Source organism: Pteropus vampyrus, unplaced genomic scaffold, assembly GCF_000151845.1.
Source record: "Pteropus vampyrus isolate Shadow unplaced genomic scaffold, Pvam_2.0 Scaffold18, whole genome shotgun sequence".
Taxonomy (NCBI): Eukaryota; Metazoa; Chordata; class Mammalia; order Chiroptera; family Pteropodidae; genus Pteropus; species Pteropus vampyrus.
The window spans coordinates 13,236,617-13,251,312 of NW_011888799.1; the positions used below are offsets into that span (position 1 = coordinate 13,236,617).

Here is a 14,696-nt window from a genome sequence, read left to right on the forward strand (position 1 = left end):
TTAAAAAGTAGAAAGGTAGGTGAATATACAGTGTAAATATATATATGCCTTATTGTTAAAGTGTACAGGTGAAACATTGGATTTTGTTAACCAATGTCACCATAAAAAATAAATAAATAATTAAAGAAAAAAAAACAGTAAAAAGGTCATGTGATTCAGTGTGAGTAGACTGACATTTGCAATACATGCCTAAGAAATCAGTCCTAATTTGGATATTATTATAATTAGTACTTACCTATAGCCAATGACTCCCTTTGACTGAGTCACCAGTAAAGCCCCAATAGTCATATTCAGAACATTCTCTAGTACTCCAGTCTGTTGAGCAGTGATAATCTGGTGAGCCAAATTTTGTAATTTGTTACTTGATAAAGATGGAATCAGGCCAGTGCTCCTTACTGTTGGCAGATCACCAATTTCAAGGACCAGTACTTTTGACACAGTTTCCATGCTGGTTGGTGCTGGAACTCTACATGAGCTCATTTCCATCATAAGAGGTCTTCGTTGACCAACTCTATAATGACTGGCACAAGGCACAGTTGGGCAATTGCGCTTTCTCTTTGCTCTATAGTCAGCAATAGCCTTTAAGGTGGCTTCGTTGCCAGGCATGTCATGAATAAATTTGATTTTGTCTTGGCTAACCTGCAAGAAGTCAGTTAGTCTTTCAAGGGTCATGATTTCCCAACCCTTTTCTAGGACTGGAAACATCACAGTGAAGGCCAAATGAATAGAAGCACCTGAGCGTATTTCAATGGGCTTCTCTCCTTGTAGAACAACATACAAGATATTATCCATGATGCTGAAATAGTTGGAACCAATAGACTCATTCAGCAATGAGGAAATTGATTGAACCGGAGTTGGTGGAATAAAACTTTCCCCTAAAAAAACATGGGGGCTCTGGAGTTCATGGTAGAATACAGCCAAGAGAAGCTTGGAGGTACTTTTATTCCCCAGTAGAAAAAAACGCAGAACTTGAGGAGTCTGATTTACAAAGCAGACCTTGGTGATTTCTCTGGTGGGTAAAACGGAATAGAAAATAGATACAGATCCTGAAGTAAAGCAGGGAATATTGGCATTTACACTACTAAAGGTGTCAACAAAACCACCAGTCACAGATACAACAGGATATATCTTCCTCATTGCCCACGTGGCATCATCACTGTCAAGAATTAAGATCACGTGGTCTGTCTGTTTGCAGATGTAGCCTTGTATCAGGGATCGGTATGTGCATTTCTGCTCTTCTCTAAATGTACCTATAAAGTAAATGAAAATAAACAAGTGACATGAACCATGATCTCTCAAAGATCATTTGCAATCCATCACTTCCATCATCTTCTGTAACCTCATTTAACATTTATCGAACATTTAGGTATGCTAGATACTGAGAATGCAAAGAAGTCTTGGGCAAAATATGTAACCCACATACATTAAAATTACAGCTATTTAGTATAATTTAAAAGTACATGTTACATAATATGTTATTTAAAGTTAATAATGGTTGTAGTAGCTAAGTGTAAAAACAGTTGAATAAATAAAACAATTAAGATAAAAGAAATAATTACTAAATCCTCCATAATGAGAAAAAAAATAGGAGAGAATGAGATAAATAGTCGAGTCAATGGGAAAAGAAGTAGAATAAGGGGGCTGGAACAAAGAATTTATGGAGGCATATTAAAATTGAAGAGGTATATTGTGACGAGATTTTGAAAGAGTTTGGATGTCAGACTATATAATTTTCTCATACTTTCCTTTTTTCTAAACGAAGAGTAAAAAAATACAAGAGGAAAAAAAGTAATAATTTGGGGAGTATCGACATTAAATAGAGCTCAAGTTGAGGATAATTGAGGCTAATGAAAACATGTGAAGACAGCATTAGCCATTATTCTCACCAATCCTAATCCTCCTGTCTTTGAACCTAGAGTAGTTCTTGTTCTGAATCCACAGGGACATTTTATCTTACAACAAAGAAAGAGTTCTTTTGATTTTAAATTGATATTTACAAAATTGTCTTATATTATTGTCTAGATATCCTAACTTTCCTTAGTACAAGTTCATCGAAGCAACCTAAGAATTGGAACCCCCACCACCCAAAAAATCAAATTATTGCTAATGCAGGATGTACTACATTTGAGCATGACCTAGCCTCCTCCTATGTCCTTCCTCCATGTGATGTTATTAGAAATTTGTGCCAATGCCACCTAGTATTGCAATACATTTCATTACCAAAATGTTGCTTCAGGAGTAGAACACAAGGTTTACTTGTACCTCACAATAATAAAACAACAACAGTGGTAAAAAGTTCAAGGGAAATTGTAAAACATTTCAAACTGAATGATAAAATTTTAGCATATCAAAAGTTATGGGACATAGTGAAAACAGTGCTTTGAAGGAAATTTATAATGTTAAATGCTTATATTACAAAAAGAATTATCTAAAAACAATGCCTTATGGCACTACTTTACATATTTAGAAAAAGAGCAAAGCAAACTCAAAGTATGTAATACAAAAGAAATAATATAACAGCAGAAAAGAAAAGAAAAAAAATCCAGAGAAAGTGAACAAAACTAAAATTTGATTCTTGAAAAATACCTACAAATGGAATAACCCTTCACTAGACTGCTCAAAATAAAAAGAAAGAGCAAAAATCTCCAGTTTCAGGAATGAAAGGATTATTACTATAGATCCAATGAACAAAGGTTAAGAGACTAATAATACAAACAAACTTGATGACAATAAATTTCACAACTTGGATGAAATAGACGAATTCCTTGAAAACTGCATGAGATAAAACAGAAAAATCGAATTTCCCTTAAAGAAATTGAATTCACCAAATCAAATATTAAATTATTAATTTAAAGAGATTTAATTATCAAATACAAAAGAATGGTCTCTTTTACATAGTATGTTTTCTCCCTGTGGTCCTACAATATGAAAATATTAATGTTAAATCAAGTATTGTCTTCAAAAGCATAGAACCAGTATGAAGGGAATGAATTGCATGATCTTAATAGCCATGGAAATTGCGCTTTGAGTCCCTGATGCATCAATCTCTACCACAGGTAGTATATCCTTTTCAAATGAGATAGTTCCCCTTTTCTAAACTCTGCAGCTCACTCTCCTTTCTACACATTTCTTTCCCAGCTATGTTGATGCCATTGATTAATCATTTATGTTCCATCCAGTTTTATAGATGCCTGACTTCTTCTTCCTGTTTCTCATTTGGGAGATATAATATCTTTTAAAGTAACCTCTATATATTGCTAAATTCTTGGAACTGTCCCTAAGTAAAATAATTTTTCTCTTAGTTAATATGATTCTTGATCATTCTCTGCTACTAAGCAACTATATGTACTTTAATAAATTATATGAACTTAGTAGGTATCAGTGTCCTTAAGGGGTTATTTCTCAAGGCCAGGGACTATATTTCATATTTAAATTACTACGGGGCTTAACACACTACCTCAAACAGAGTAGATGCTCCTTAATATATACTAGTTGATTAATATGTAATGTCCTTTTCAAAATTCCTATTCTTCAAATAGTTTTTATCTATTCTTGCCAGGTGTCTAGTTATAAGATTATTATCCTATGGCTTGAATACATTTTAAACTAACCCATCACAACAATAATAACAGAATGTACTACAAAAATTTATAATGAGAATTGCCCCCTTAATTGACATTAATACGCTAGCTCAATACTGTGAGAAATTCAGCTATTTTACATGAGACCATAAGATGAAAATTATGGTTAACTGCATTTTATAAATTTTCTTCTGTTCTTGAATCACATAATTAATTGTTCACAAAAAAAGATTCTGTTGTGACAAAACATTTTATTCTCGACTAATTTATTAATTCATTAAATAAATACTCATGTAGAAATATGAGTCTTCTTTCTATATTTTTATTCCTGATGGCAAGTGCCTTATAAGGCTAACATAAAAATGGACCATTTATAATGTAATTCAAATATTCTTTCAGAGTAATGGGTATAGGAGCTATCCTAGTAGAAGGCATACCTTCAAAATGGTCCATTGATAGAGTTCTTGTAATTTATCTATTTATCTTCAAATATTTCTCCCAGAAGCTAGACTACCACAAAGGCTGGACCCCCAAGTCGTCTCTATTCTCAGGATTCAAAACTCCTTATTCCTTCAGGCAGCAGTGACACGGGGTGGAAAAGAGTATGACTGACTACCTGGACTGGAGGCAGGATCTCTAGAAGAAGAAAGAAGGGTTCGAATCAGGAGGGATCAGAGAAGGTTTGAAAGTGAGTTTGAGAAGGCACGATCTCTGCTCAATGTGTTGTAAAGCATATATACATCCTGGAAGGTCTATGACTCAGGTACAGTGTCCATGAGCAAGCTCAGAAATAAAGTGATACAGTATGAAAAGTCACTGTCCAATCTTTATAACCCATTGCAATTTGGTATGAGTTGAATTATAAACCCTAGAAGCTGAGGCAAAGAATTCAATAAACATTTATTGGGTTTCCTTGTGTATGTTTAACCTGCTAACAGTAAGAAGATTTTGTTACTAAACATATCACTTCTCTCTTCAATGATTAGGAGGGAGCAGTCTTTCTGTTATTATTAAGGATTGTGACATGATTAGGGATTAAATGCCAGGCACACACAGCTACTCAAATATATGACAATTACTTGCTTGTTTAAACTTAGCCAGTTACCTTCCTGATTTCAGTGTAATGTCAATTACATGCATTGTTTTTGTTCTTAATCTATTCTTTTTTTATGTTTAGAAACTCTGTGTATGAACATCATGCTATGAAAGGAACACATACATGTATTCTGATTTTGAGACATTTGGTAGAAGACTTACCGCTATAACCTTCATGAAGTCAATAATTAGTATTTACTAATTTAAGTAGAGTTTTATGAGCTATTGGTTATTTTAAAATATTCTCTCCATTCCTTCCTTCCCATACTCCCATAAAATGGAGGATATATCCATTTGATCCAATGTAAGTATAAGGAATATTTAAATTACTTCTTTGGTTCAGCTCTTCTTGACAACGTGTAAAATAAACAGGACACTTTCTCTCTAAAACTATATATACTTTACAATAATTGTTATTCTAGAAATAACACTGTGCAAGAAAAACTGTGAAAAATAACATATTAATTATGTTTCAGTGCTATCTAGGGTTTCTCTAGCTCCATGTGTCTCAGAAGTTAGAGCTGAAGTTTCTTTGACTGTAGTATGAGAATAATGATTAGGATGGGGCTGTTCCAACCTCTTTGTAAATGACATAAAGCTGCATATAAATAGCATTTACCCACTGGGGAAAAATATGAGTTATATCGTGGATATATTATTATAGTTAACTAGAAAATCTTTTGTTTTTAAAGGAAGTTAAAACAGACAAAAAATAATCATTCCACTAAATAATTATATAGTTGTCTCTGGCAGTACAGGCTTATTTCTAACAGGAATTTCTACCTTAGAGTTTTGACAAGGATCTTATTTATACAATGAACATGCCCTATGTAGGCTGAAAAGTAGAATCTTTCAAAATAATGAATAGTTAATAAAATTAATTGAAGTAAATCAGTCTGGCACTCAAGATGAGATTGCGAAAAGCAGCTAATGCACAACTATGGTAATTCAGAGCTTCATAAAATGTACCAGAAAAAAAAGTCAAATGGTTGTATTTAGACAAGCTAAAGTTTTGCAGATAAGGCAGAAGCCATAGAAAGGAAGACACTGACATTGTAGGAAGTAGATGACTGACAGAGTAAACTCTTTGAGTGGTTATGAGAAAACAGGGTCCAGAGCCCTTTAAAAGCAGGTTAAATTTGATAGATCAAGAGACCATCTCTCACTGAGCAGGAAAGACAGAAAGTGTTTATGCAGATGAAAGTGACTGAGAGATGGAAGGCAGTCTTAGCTGCTGGGACATGTGAGACAAAACAAGGTCATCAATTGAAAGTCAATTATGAGGGTATGTGTTAGGGGTCAGAATGAAGGGAGAGAGGATGGGTGGAATTTTGTAGATTGGGAAAATGGTATGAAACATTGTGCAAAAGGGGTGAATACAGTCATTCTTGATTTTAGTGTTTATGCAATGCTTGGGAACCTTTCTATAAAATATATACAAAGTTATGAATTCAAAATCAGAAATAAGAGTAAGTGAAAATTAAAATGAGAAAAAAATCATAACTCAATTATAAATTTAAACCTATAAACACCATAAACATGATAAAATCTAGGGAAAAGTAATATTAATTACCCAACACACCTCAGTATTACTTTTTTCTTATATTTTTGTTGCATACTTTTGTAGAGCTTCTTTATATGAAAACAATGTTGTAATATTATCTATAGAGGGACTAGAAAGATAACTCAGTTGTTCCTTTAGCCTGAATCATTGACGTTTGTTTTCTATCATGGTAGTTGAGAAGAGTTGCTTTCAGCTTTGCAACTCATAATTGGTAATATATAAATGTTTAGAATCCTTGTTAAATGTGGGTAATTTCAAAGAAAGTTTTTCTCAGGTATGAGCTATAATATTTGAATACATTTTCACAAAGTAACTTTTATAACAGTATCACTTGAAAACATATTTCTACACCTCTTACTTTCTTCTCATGACTTAGGATGCATTCACATTACAGTGTGAACTAGAGTCTGGCTCCTGTGTGCCACATCATGGTAAGCTGACATCAATGATCAATAAGAACTTGATATAGAAGTGATTATGAACCACAAAAACCATACCCTATTAAACCTACATCAAATGTTTGTCTAACTCAATTTCCCCTTAGCTGAATCCTAAAAATATTTGTGGCTACTCCATTATCACCCAACCTCATAGTACTTACGATGTAGGAGAATTTAGAGTGGAAAGAGTGTTATTTTAAATTTTAGTTAAACTATCTCAACTTTGCAAATTTTACAAAAACATAAGGCCATGAAAACATATTGCTAGGATTCTTTTTGGAGTCTTGGAAGTGGTTCATGTAAGTGAGGACCTTGAAACCTGAACTTGATCACCTTCACCTTCCCTGAAACCTAAGGCAGCTTGTGTTGCGAAGAGTAGAAGAACAAATGCCTTGGATGTTCCTAGTAAGACGGCATGGAGAAATACGTTGGCTGGGTTCACTGAATGCTGGGTTTCTGCCTATTATTGATAAGAGATGGAAGGTCACAGTTATTAAAGGTTTTTGCAAATAACTAGTTATAATGAAGCATAGCACATCTCAGCTGTATAAGGAGGGAAATGAAGGTAGGAGTGCTTATATATGTCAAATAAAGGCATGTGACAATGGATTTAATGTCACAAGGAAAGTGTTCTTCAACAAGAGCTAGAAAGACATCAGTCATTGTCTAAGAGTAGGATACTTGAATTTATGATTTTGAAAATCGGTGGAGACGACAATTTCAATGCTATGAGTATGTCAGTGAGTGGTAAGGTAGAAAGAAAAAAGCGTGCTTGAAAAAAATAATACCAACTAACATTTATTTAGGACTTTCTCTGTGCCAGGTATTCTCCCAGAGAAGCTTCGAAGATGAGTTGAGCAGTAAGTCTGAACATATACAAACAGACAATGGCCAGACCATCTATAAAAATAAAACTCTGACCCACAATCTGCAGTGAACAGTCCAAGAAGCCAGCCCATTATCAGCAGCAACCAGTCTAGAATGACAAGCAATAACCCTCGAAATAATCAGCACAAAACAGCCAATACTTGATTAATAATTACCACCTTAATTCCTTCCTTCTTTTCTTCCTTTCTCTCTCCCTCCCTTCTTTTCCTTCTTCCTTTTTTTCCTTTCTTCACTTCTTCCTCACCTAACTTCCTTTATCTAAAATTTCTTAATGACAAGTTTAATTATCCCTAGTTCGTAGATAGAAAAATTGACTCACAGAAATTTTGATTCACATAATTACTTAGTAATAGTAACGAGAAAGAGAAAAGCGTACATTTAAACTTCCACCTATGCCTCTGGCAAAATAAAATGTAATCCGAATAACTTCACTTTTAGATTGTATTTAGATGCAGGGTCAGCTATGATGATTAATACTGTGAGTGAGGTGCTGTAATAATCAGGAGTTCTCACTGCACAATCTACAGAAAGGAACTCCTGAAAAGATTTTTTGTTGCCTAATCACATATTTGGTAAGATTCTATTTGCTTTTTTATGTTTTTTTATATTACCATTTGGCCTTTTAAATATTTTAGCATTCTATCCCAGAAATATAAACATACAGCCACAAATTTAACAAAGGCAATAGCCTACAGATTATCAGCAAGTGACATTAATTATTCAGCTTTATAGACAAACTTGGAAGCCTGGTGCTCATTAATGAGAAATTTTATTTTTATTTCTCCAGAATTTACCAATAACTAAGAGACACAGTGGTTTATCAGTATCTTACCATCTATTTTCCTATTTCATTTTCAGAGTTAATTAACTCTGGCATTTTAATTTCGGTGTGAAGCAAAAATAAAGTACATGTAAGCAATGCACTGGGGTTCCAGAGCTGCTAATGGTATGTAGTTATTAATTGTGGGTGAGAACACACATTAACTAATTAAGAGAGGACTATGCACACAGCCAGACAGTCATCATAAGTCACTCTCCCAGCTGCAGCTAGCAGAAGCCTACAGTGACAGTCTAGCTTCCCTTCTAAATAGCGTTCTATCTTTTCTCCCTCTGGATTTCTTTCCTTCCTGCTTGTCTCACTTGGAGAAGGTTTTCTTCTGAGTAATGATTATCTTTCTCACTTGTTTTTGTCTTTCCTTTTCCCACTTCTCCACATGGCTTTATCTGCCAGTCACAATTTTTGTGGTCTGCAGTTCTGATCACTTTTAAATGAAACCCATGCTGGCTTTGGTAATCATAATGTCATTTACAATTTACCACTAGACACGTTTATTCAGTTAGTAGCACACTGGAGAAAGAGAACTCCATATGAACTCACCGTGAAAGGCCTAATCTGATTATTTCCTCATGAAAATCCAGGCAGGGGTGCTTGTAAGAGAGGCTGAGAGAAGAAGGGAAAAAAAGCAAGGCCTGGCCACAGCTGAATTTCATAATCAATGTGAATAGATAAGTGACACAGCCTGTCAGGGGCAGCCGTCAAGTCACCCCAGGGCATTCCTCTCAAAAAGGCAAGAGTGGACAGGACTTAATGAACGCTGAATGACCAGTGAGTATTGGCTCAGCATATGCTACTACATTCAAGGTGGACAAGAACAGTGATAGAATCCAGAAGCTCTTGTCTAAGTGGGGAAAATCAGATTATGCAGGTTGCATTTGTATGTGCATATGTGCACACAGGCATTGGCTTTGTGTACACTTTAACATTCTAAAACATGCTCTGCCCACCTTCCCCTACGTTGGGACTCATAGACCTAAAAACCAAAAAAGGAGGGGAGTTGGGTATGTCTGGTGGAGGAAGAGAAAGAGGAGAGGTACATATGCGTGTGAGCGTGTGTATTTATACTCAGGTTGCTTCCAGGGTTCTAACACATATTAACTTTGTGTCAATATTTGTCCTTCCTGTCGTGAAATGAGGATTTTCCACCTCATTTCACGTTTGAAAAGAAAATATGCCAAAGGGGTCTTCTTTGCTAGAAAATAAAAAATTAAAAGAAAAGAAAAAAAGGAACAACTTTTATCCTTTATTTAGAAAGATGGATCAGAAGGAAAGAAAACAAGCATTTCTAAAATAAATGTTTTGACTCAAAGGCACATGGAATCCTTCCATCTTCCCCATTTCAACAAAAAAGAAAAATTTATATGTTTAAAATTGAATGAAATACATCAACATTAATGATTTTTTTCCTCGAGGTTAACACCACCATTTCCCTCAATATATTTTTTAGCCATTTTGTGATGATTTCACAATTCATGGTACAGTAAAGTATAGGAGATTTTGACAAAAACAAAGTATATAATCATTCCCTTATTTTCGGAAATGAAAAGAAATCATTTACAATTCTTTTCTGTCAAACAACATTTACACCTCATTATTTCTAATTTAACAAATATAAATGGCCACAGATCAAATGAAGTGAAGACAGGTTGAATTTATCCCCATTCATATATGTTGTCATAGCCCTTCAGGGTATGAGAAGTGAAACTCCAAAGTTTCAAAGCTATGTTCCTAAATACACAAAGGGAGTGACTGAAATCTTGGGAAAAAATATCAAAGAAAATATATTTTGTTCATTTTAGAAATAATAGAGAAAAACTGTCTACTCTTTTAGAATGGGAAAATCTAGCTAAAAATTATTTTTTATAACTTCAAAAATAATGGGCATGTGCTATATTTGTAAGGCGAAGGTAAATTGAACAATGATCTCATGCCTAATACATTACATATAGATGACAGAAAACACCATCTTGTTAATTTGGAGTCTAGAATTATAGGTCTTTAAAATCTATTGAATGATCATAATATATATGATAGTTCTAGCCATTATAAAAGAGATAAGGTATACATGCTTGCACATATACCTATACACACGTGGTAGTACTATACAAAGACATAATTTGAGAAACTTAAAGTTCATTTAGTTGAAAAAGTATAACATGTATTCAAAGTTTAGGTCCTGAATCTTCAAAATTAAGGCATTTCCAGGATAGGTTCCATGTTATGCTAGATGGTGGCACTTAGGAGAAAAGTCTCCTCTGGCTTCATTCTCAATGAGGAAGACAACACTCTAAAAGCTAGAGACTGGTGTGGTCCAACTCTTGGGGGTCAAGAGAGGATAGAAAAGAGATACCAAGTGTGAAGACAGCTCTGAAAGACTGAAGATACAGCCCAGGACCAAGAAGCTGCTAGATGAGGAATATATACATTTACAGGCATAATGGGCTGATGAACTTCATGAACAAGAGATTATGGGATTTGTCACACTTTTATGAACAATCTCACCAAAGTTCTTGTACTCAGGTTTATTTTCCAAGTTATGTAATATTTTGGAAAGATAATAAGGGAGGCCAAATTAATTCCATTAATTTGGAATACATTTCCACACTAATCTGAGAAAACTGGAAAACCACATAAAACCAACCATTACATGAAAGAAAGATGCCTGTAAGGCCATCTGCAAGGCCTTTTTGTCTTTAATAAGTCCTCCTGGTATTTTTAAATATTTGTTCTCTTTTAACAAATGTGTTACTTTGAGGGAAAAAAAATGGGCAGGCAATGAAAATAAGTGATAAAATGACAATGAAGATGGGGGGTGAAGTTCAGATATGCGTCAAATAGACTGTTCTTCTGAATCAATCATTTTCCCTTTTTCCTTTTTTAAATTAAAAAAACACTTATGTTTATGATCAAAGTGTATTCAAACAACTTTCAGAAGATTCTTTTATATTTTTTTCCTATGTTGATATATCATCATCTATATTTTTCTTGAAATGAGTGGCTTAGAAAGTGTTTTTGTATTTTTGTCATTTCGTTGTATTATGATTTGACTTGCAAACATCAATGGGTATGGTCTCAATTATGATTTTAATTCTCTGAATAATACATTGAAAACAGCCAAAGCAGATGCAAGTTCAGGAAGTATAGCTTAGGGGGTGAGAGATCAAGCTTTCCAGTCAGAGGAACTTGCATTGTATCCTGACTCTGCCTTTCTAGCTGCAAAACCACAGGCGAGTTATCTATTCTCTCTTTGACTCAGTTAACCCATTTGTAAAAAGGGCTGAGAAAAGTACCTGATTCATAGGCTGAAGAACAGGATTTAATGAGATGATGTATGGCAGAGTCGAGAACAAACACATGGTAATAAATATAAGCTGTTGTGCTCTCCATAATCAAAAAAGGAGTATTTTTTTAGAACACTTCACATACTCCTTTTGCCTTTTTTGGCACTATCCTCATCTCAAACTAGTAACATTTGCCTTGGATCCTGAAACATCACCTGTAAATGTTGCCAGCATTCATAAGGAACAATGTTGAAAGAAACAGGTTATAGGTGAAGAAAATGCTAAAATGTGGATGTAAGATCTCTGTTTTTAGAAAATATGGGAATGGAAATACATACAAACATATATGCATACTGTGTATATGTTTACACGAATGCACAATGTGTCTATAAGCAGGACACATAACTTCCACTAATCAAAAAAATAAATAAAAACCTGTGAAATTCAAGACGGTTTCTCTTTTCATCTAATCTTAACTTTTTTCTTTATTTCTTTTGTAATACTCTCCAACTTTATCTGAGCATTTCTCTTCACCCTTCTGTTTCTTTTTTTGCCTGCCAGCTTTAAAGAAAGTGATGTTCATGCCTTAGATTAAAGGCAGAGGTAGCCAACAGCATTCCTTATGAATACAATTCAGGCACACTCTTTCCTCAGAATGATAAACTTATCACCTCTCCAGCCCTCAGTTTGAAGCTGCAGCAGTAATTCTGCTGGATGCCAAAACTAAAATGAATGCGTGTGTGCCATGCCCAGCTCTGAGCTGTGGCTGTAATGAGATTTGAATGGGAAGCCCCGGACACAATAAATCGGCGCCATATGTGACCATTTCCTGTGTCAGTTCCTTTCTCATAACCAGTGGAGACTTTTTTTTTTCCCTCTCATGACCCCACACCATGACTCTGAAATCTTTCATGGCTGCTTATGGGCCTCAGGCTTTTTACAGCAGTTGTATAAATAAATGAATTTGACAGCAAACATCATAACAGTTAGCAGTAATGTGTGTTTGCCACAAGTGCCTGTACTAGTCACTGGAGAAATGGCAGAGGAAACAGCTTGTTTTGTTACCTAAACAAAAGTAGTTTCATTTGACAAGTGGTGAAAGAATTAGTCAAATAAACTCGAAATCCACCAGGACTATTTTTGCCAAGTCTCCCTGCCAGTGAAATGTTCCCAGCTCCTCAATGCCATGACTCACAAGAGATAAATTTCTCCTTTTATTCTTAGATAAAGATCTGGGCTGAGAATACAAAACCTTTGACTGATATATATATATATATATTTAATCTTCTGTGCAAGGCAAGACTGCTGTGTATGGGAACTCAGGTACAGCAAACAGTTACCAAGAAGTTCATGGCAGACAAGCCAAGAAGGACAATCTGGGTGGGAAGGAGGAGATGTGGCAATAATGACCCCTCACTTGTTACCTGTTGAAAGTTTCCATTTTAAATAGCTTGTAAGTGCTTCCTTTCCTCTCACGTTTTCTTTATTCAAGAAATAAAAATCTTCACACCAGTTACTGAAAGAAAGGAAATTAACATTTTCCCTATATCTCCATAGTCTCAGTAAAACAAAGTTGCCTATGTTCAGTGAATTTGTGGTAAATTCAGATAAGCACAAAATAAGCATAGATTTTCCTCAATTATATAGTTTGGTTGTTTTATAAGTCTTTACATTTTTCTTCCCCTCCACTAGTATCTCACTGCCAATCCCATTGTCCTAGCTGTGAGTGACGTTACAGCACAGTGCTTATTCTTACAGACTCTGGTTATTTATACGGACTCTGGTGCAAACTACTTAGGTTCGAATCCTGGCTCTGCTACTTGCTCTGTGCGATCTTCGGCAAGTAACTTAACTTTACTGTGCCTCAGTTTCCTCTTCAAAGTGGAAATAAAGATGGTATAGTGTCAAGTTCATATGGTGCCTATGACAACTAAATGTATTTTGAAAGGCTCAGTACAGTGCTTGGGATATAATGTGTTGTTGTTGATGTCAAAGAAACTTGGATAATAATCTCTTTAAAACCACTAGAGCTTTTCTCTATGATAGCATGATATTGGCAGCTAATCTGGGAAATGAATTTAAAACTTTTGAGGAAAAATCATGGTAGCATATTCATTTAAGCCAATTACAATTAATTTCTAGGTACAGTACAGCACTACTTTAAATAAAAATATCATCTATACCTTGAAAATACTTTTTTAGATATAGGTCATTTTCAATCTTTTTAAAGTGGCACAACAATTTGTCATGGTTGAATAATCATTATCTCTAGAATGTTCCCATATTCAACAGAAATATCACTAATTAGGAGAACAAACATTGAGAGCTATCACAAAATAATAGGTCTTAGTTTAGGCATATATTTTGTTCTCTATTTTTATCTTTTTTCAATTGATTACAGGCATACTTTGTTTTATTGTGCTTCATTTTATTGCACTTCATAGATGTTGCATTTTTTTTACAAATTGAAGGCAAGACCCTCCACCAGCAAAAATATTATGATTTGTTTTATTGTGGTGGTCTGGAACAAATCTGCAATATCTTCAAGGTATGCCTGTATTAAAATGGTTCATGAAAGTGTTTTGCTTATATGATAATATGTAAGAAAGTGCCTTAAAATTTTGGAAAGTATTGATTATAATCAGATATTTCAATTTATAAAGAGCCTACTATCTTTACAATAAAGTTCTAATGTCTTTGTTTTAACTAACTGACAAGTCCACTTGAACATACATTTCTCTACATCTAGTCAAACTATTTCTTTGGAGAAAAGTCAGAAATATTAATGAATTAAACTGTGTAAAAATAAATGGATTATTTAAGTTTTGCTTTTGAGACCCCATTTATAGTAAAATGAACTGAAATCTTGTCATCGTTCCCTGAATATAGGCTACACTGCTACGTCTAGGAAACTTCTCAAAAACTGGTCTGTGAGAAAATAATTTTGTCCCCTATGCAACTTCACTGTCAAGAAATATCATCTGAAAAAATGCTCTCCTTGTTACTTCC

The 14,696-nt window shown here is 34.4% G+C and overlaps 1 protein-coding gene across 1 annotated transcript in view; it reads right to left on the bottom strand.

Moving 5' to 3' along the window:
* LOC105288587 (fibrocystin-like) overlaps window positions 1-14,696 on the bottom strand; it is a 301,050-nt gene that overhangs the window by 42,614 nt on the left and 243,740 nt on the right. The window contains exon 26 of the mRNA XM_023527696.1: window positions 236-1,250. Within this exon, the coding sequence (XP_023383464.1) occupies window positions 236-1,250 (1,015 nt within the window). The remainder of the gene's footprint in view (window positions 1-235; window positions 1,251-14,696) is intronic.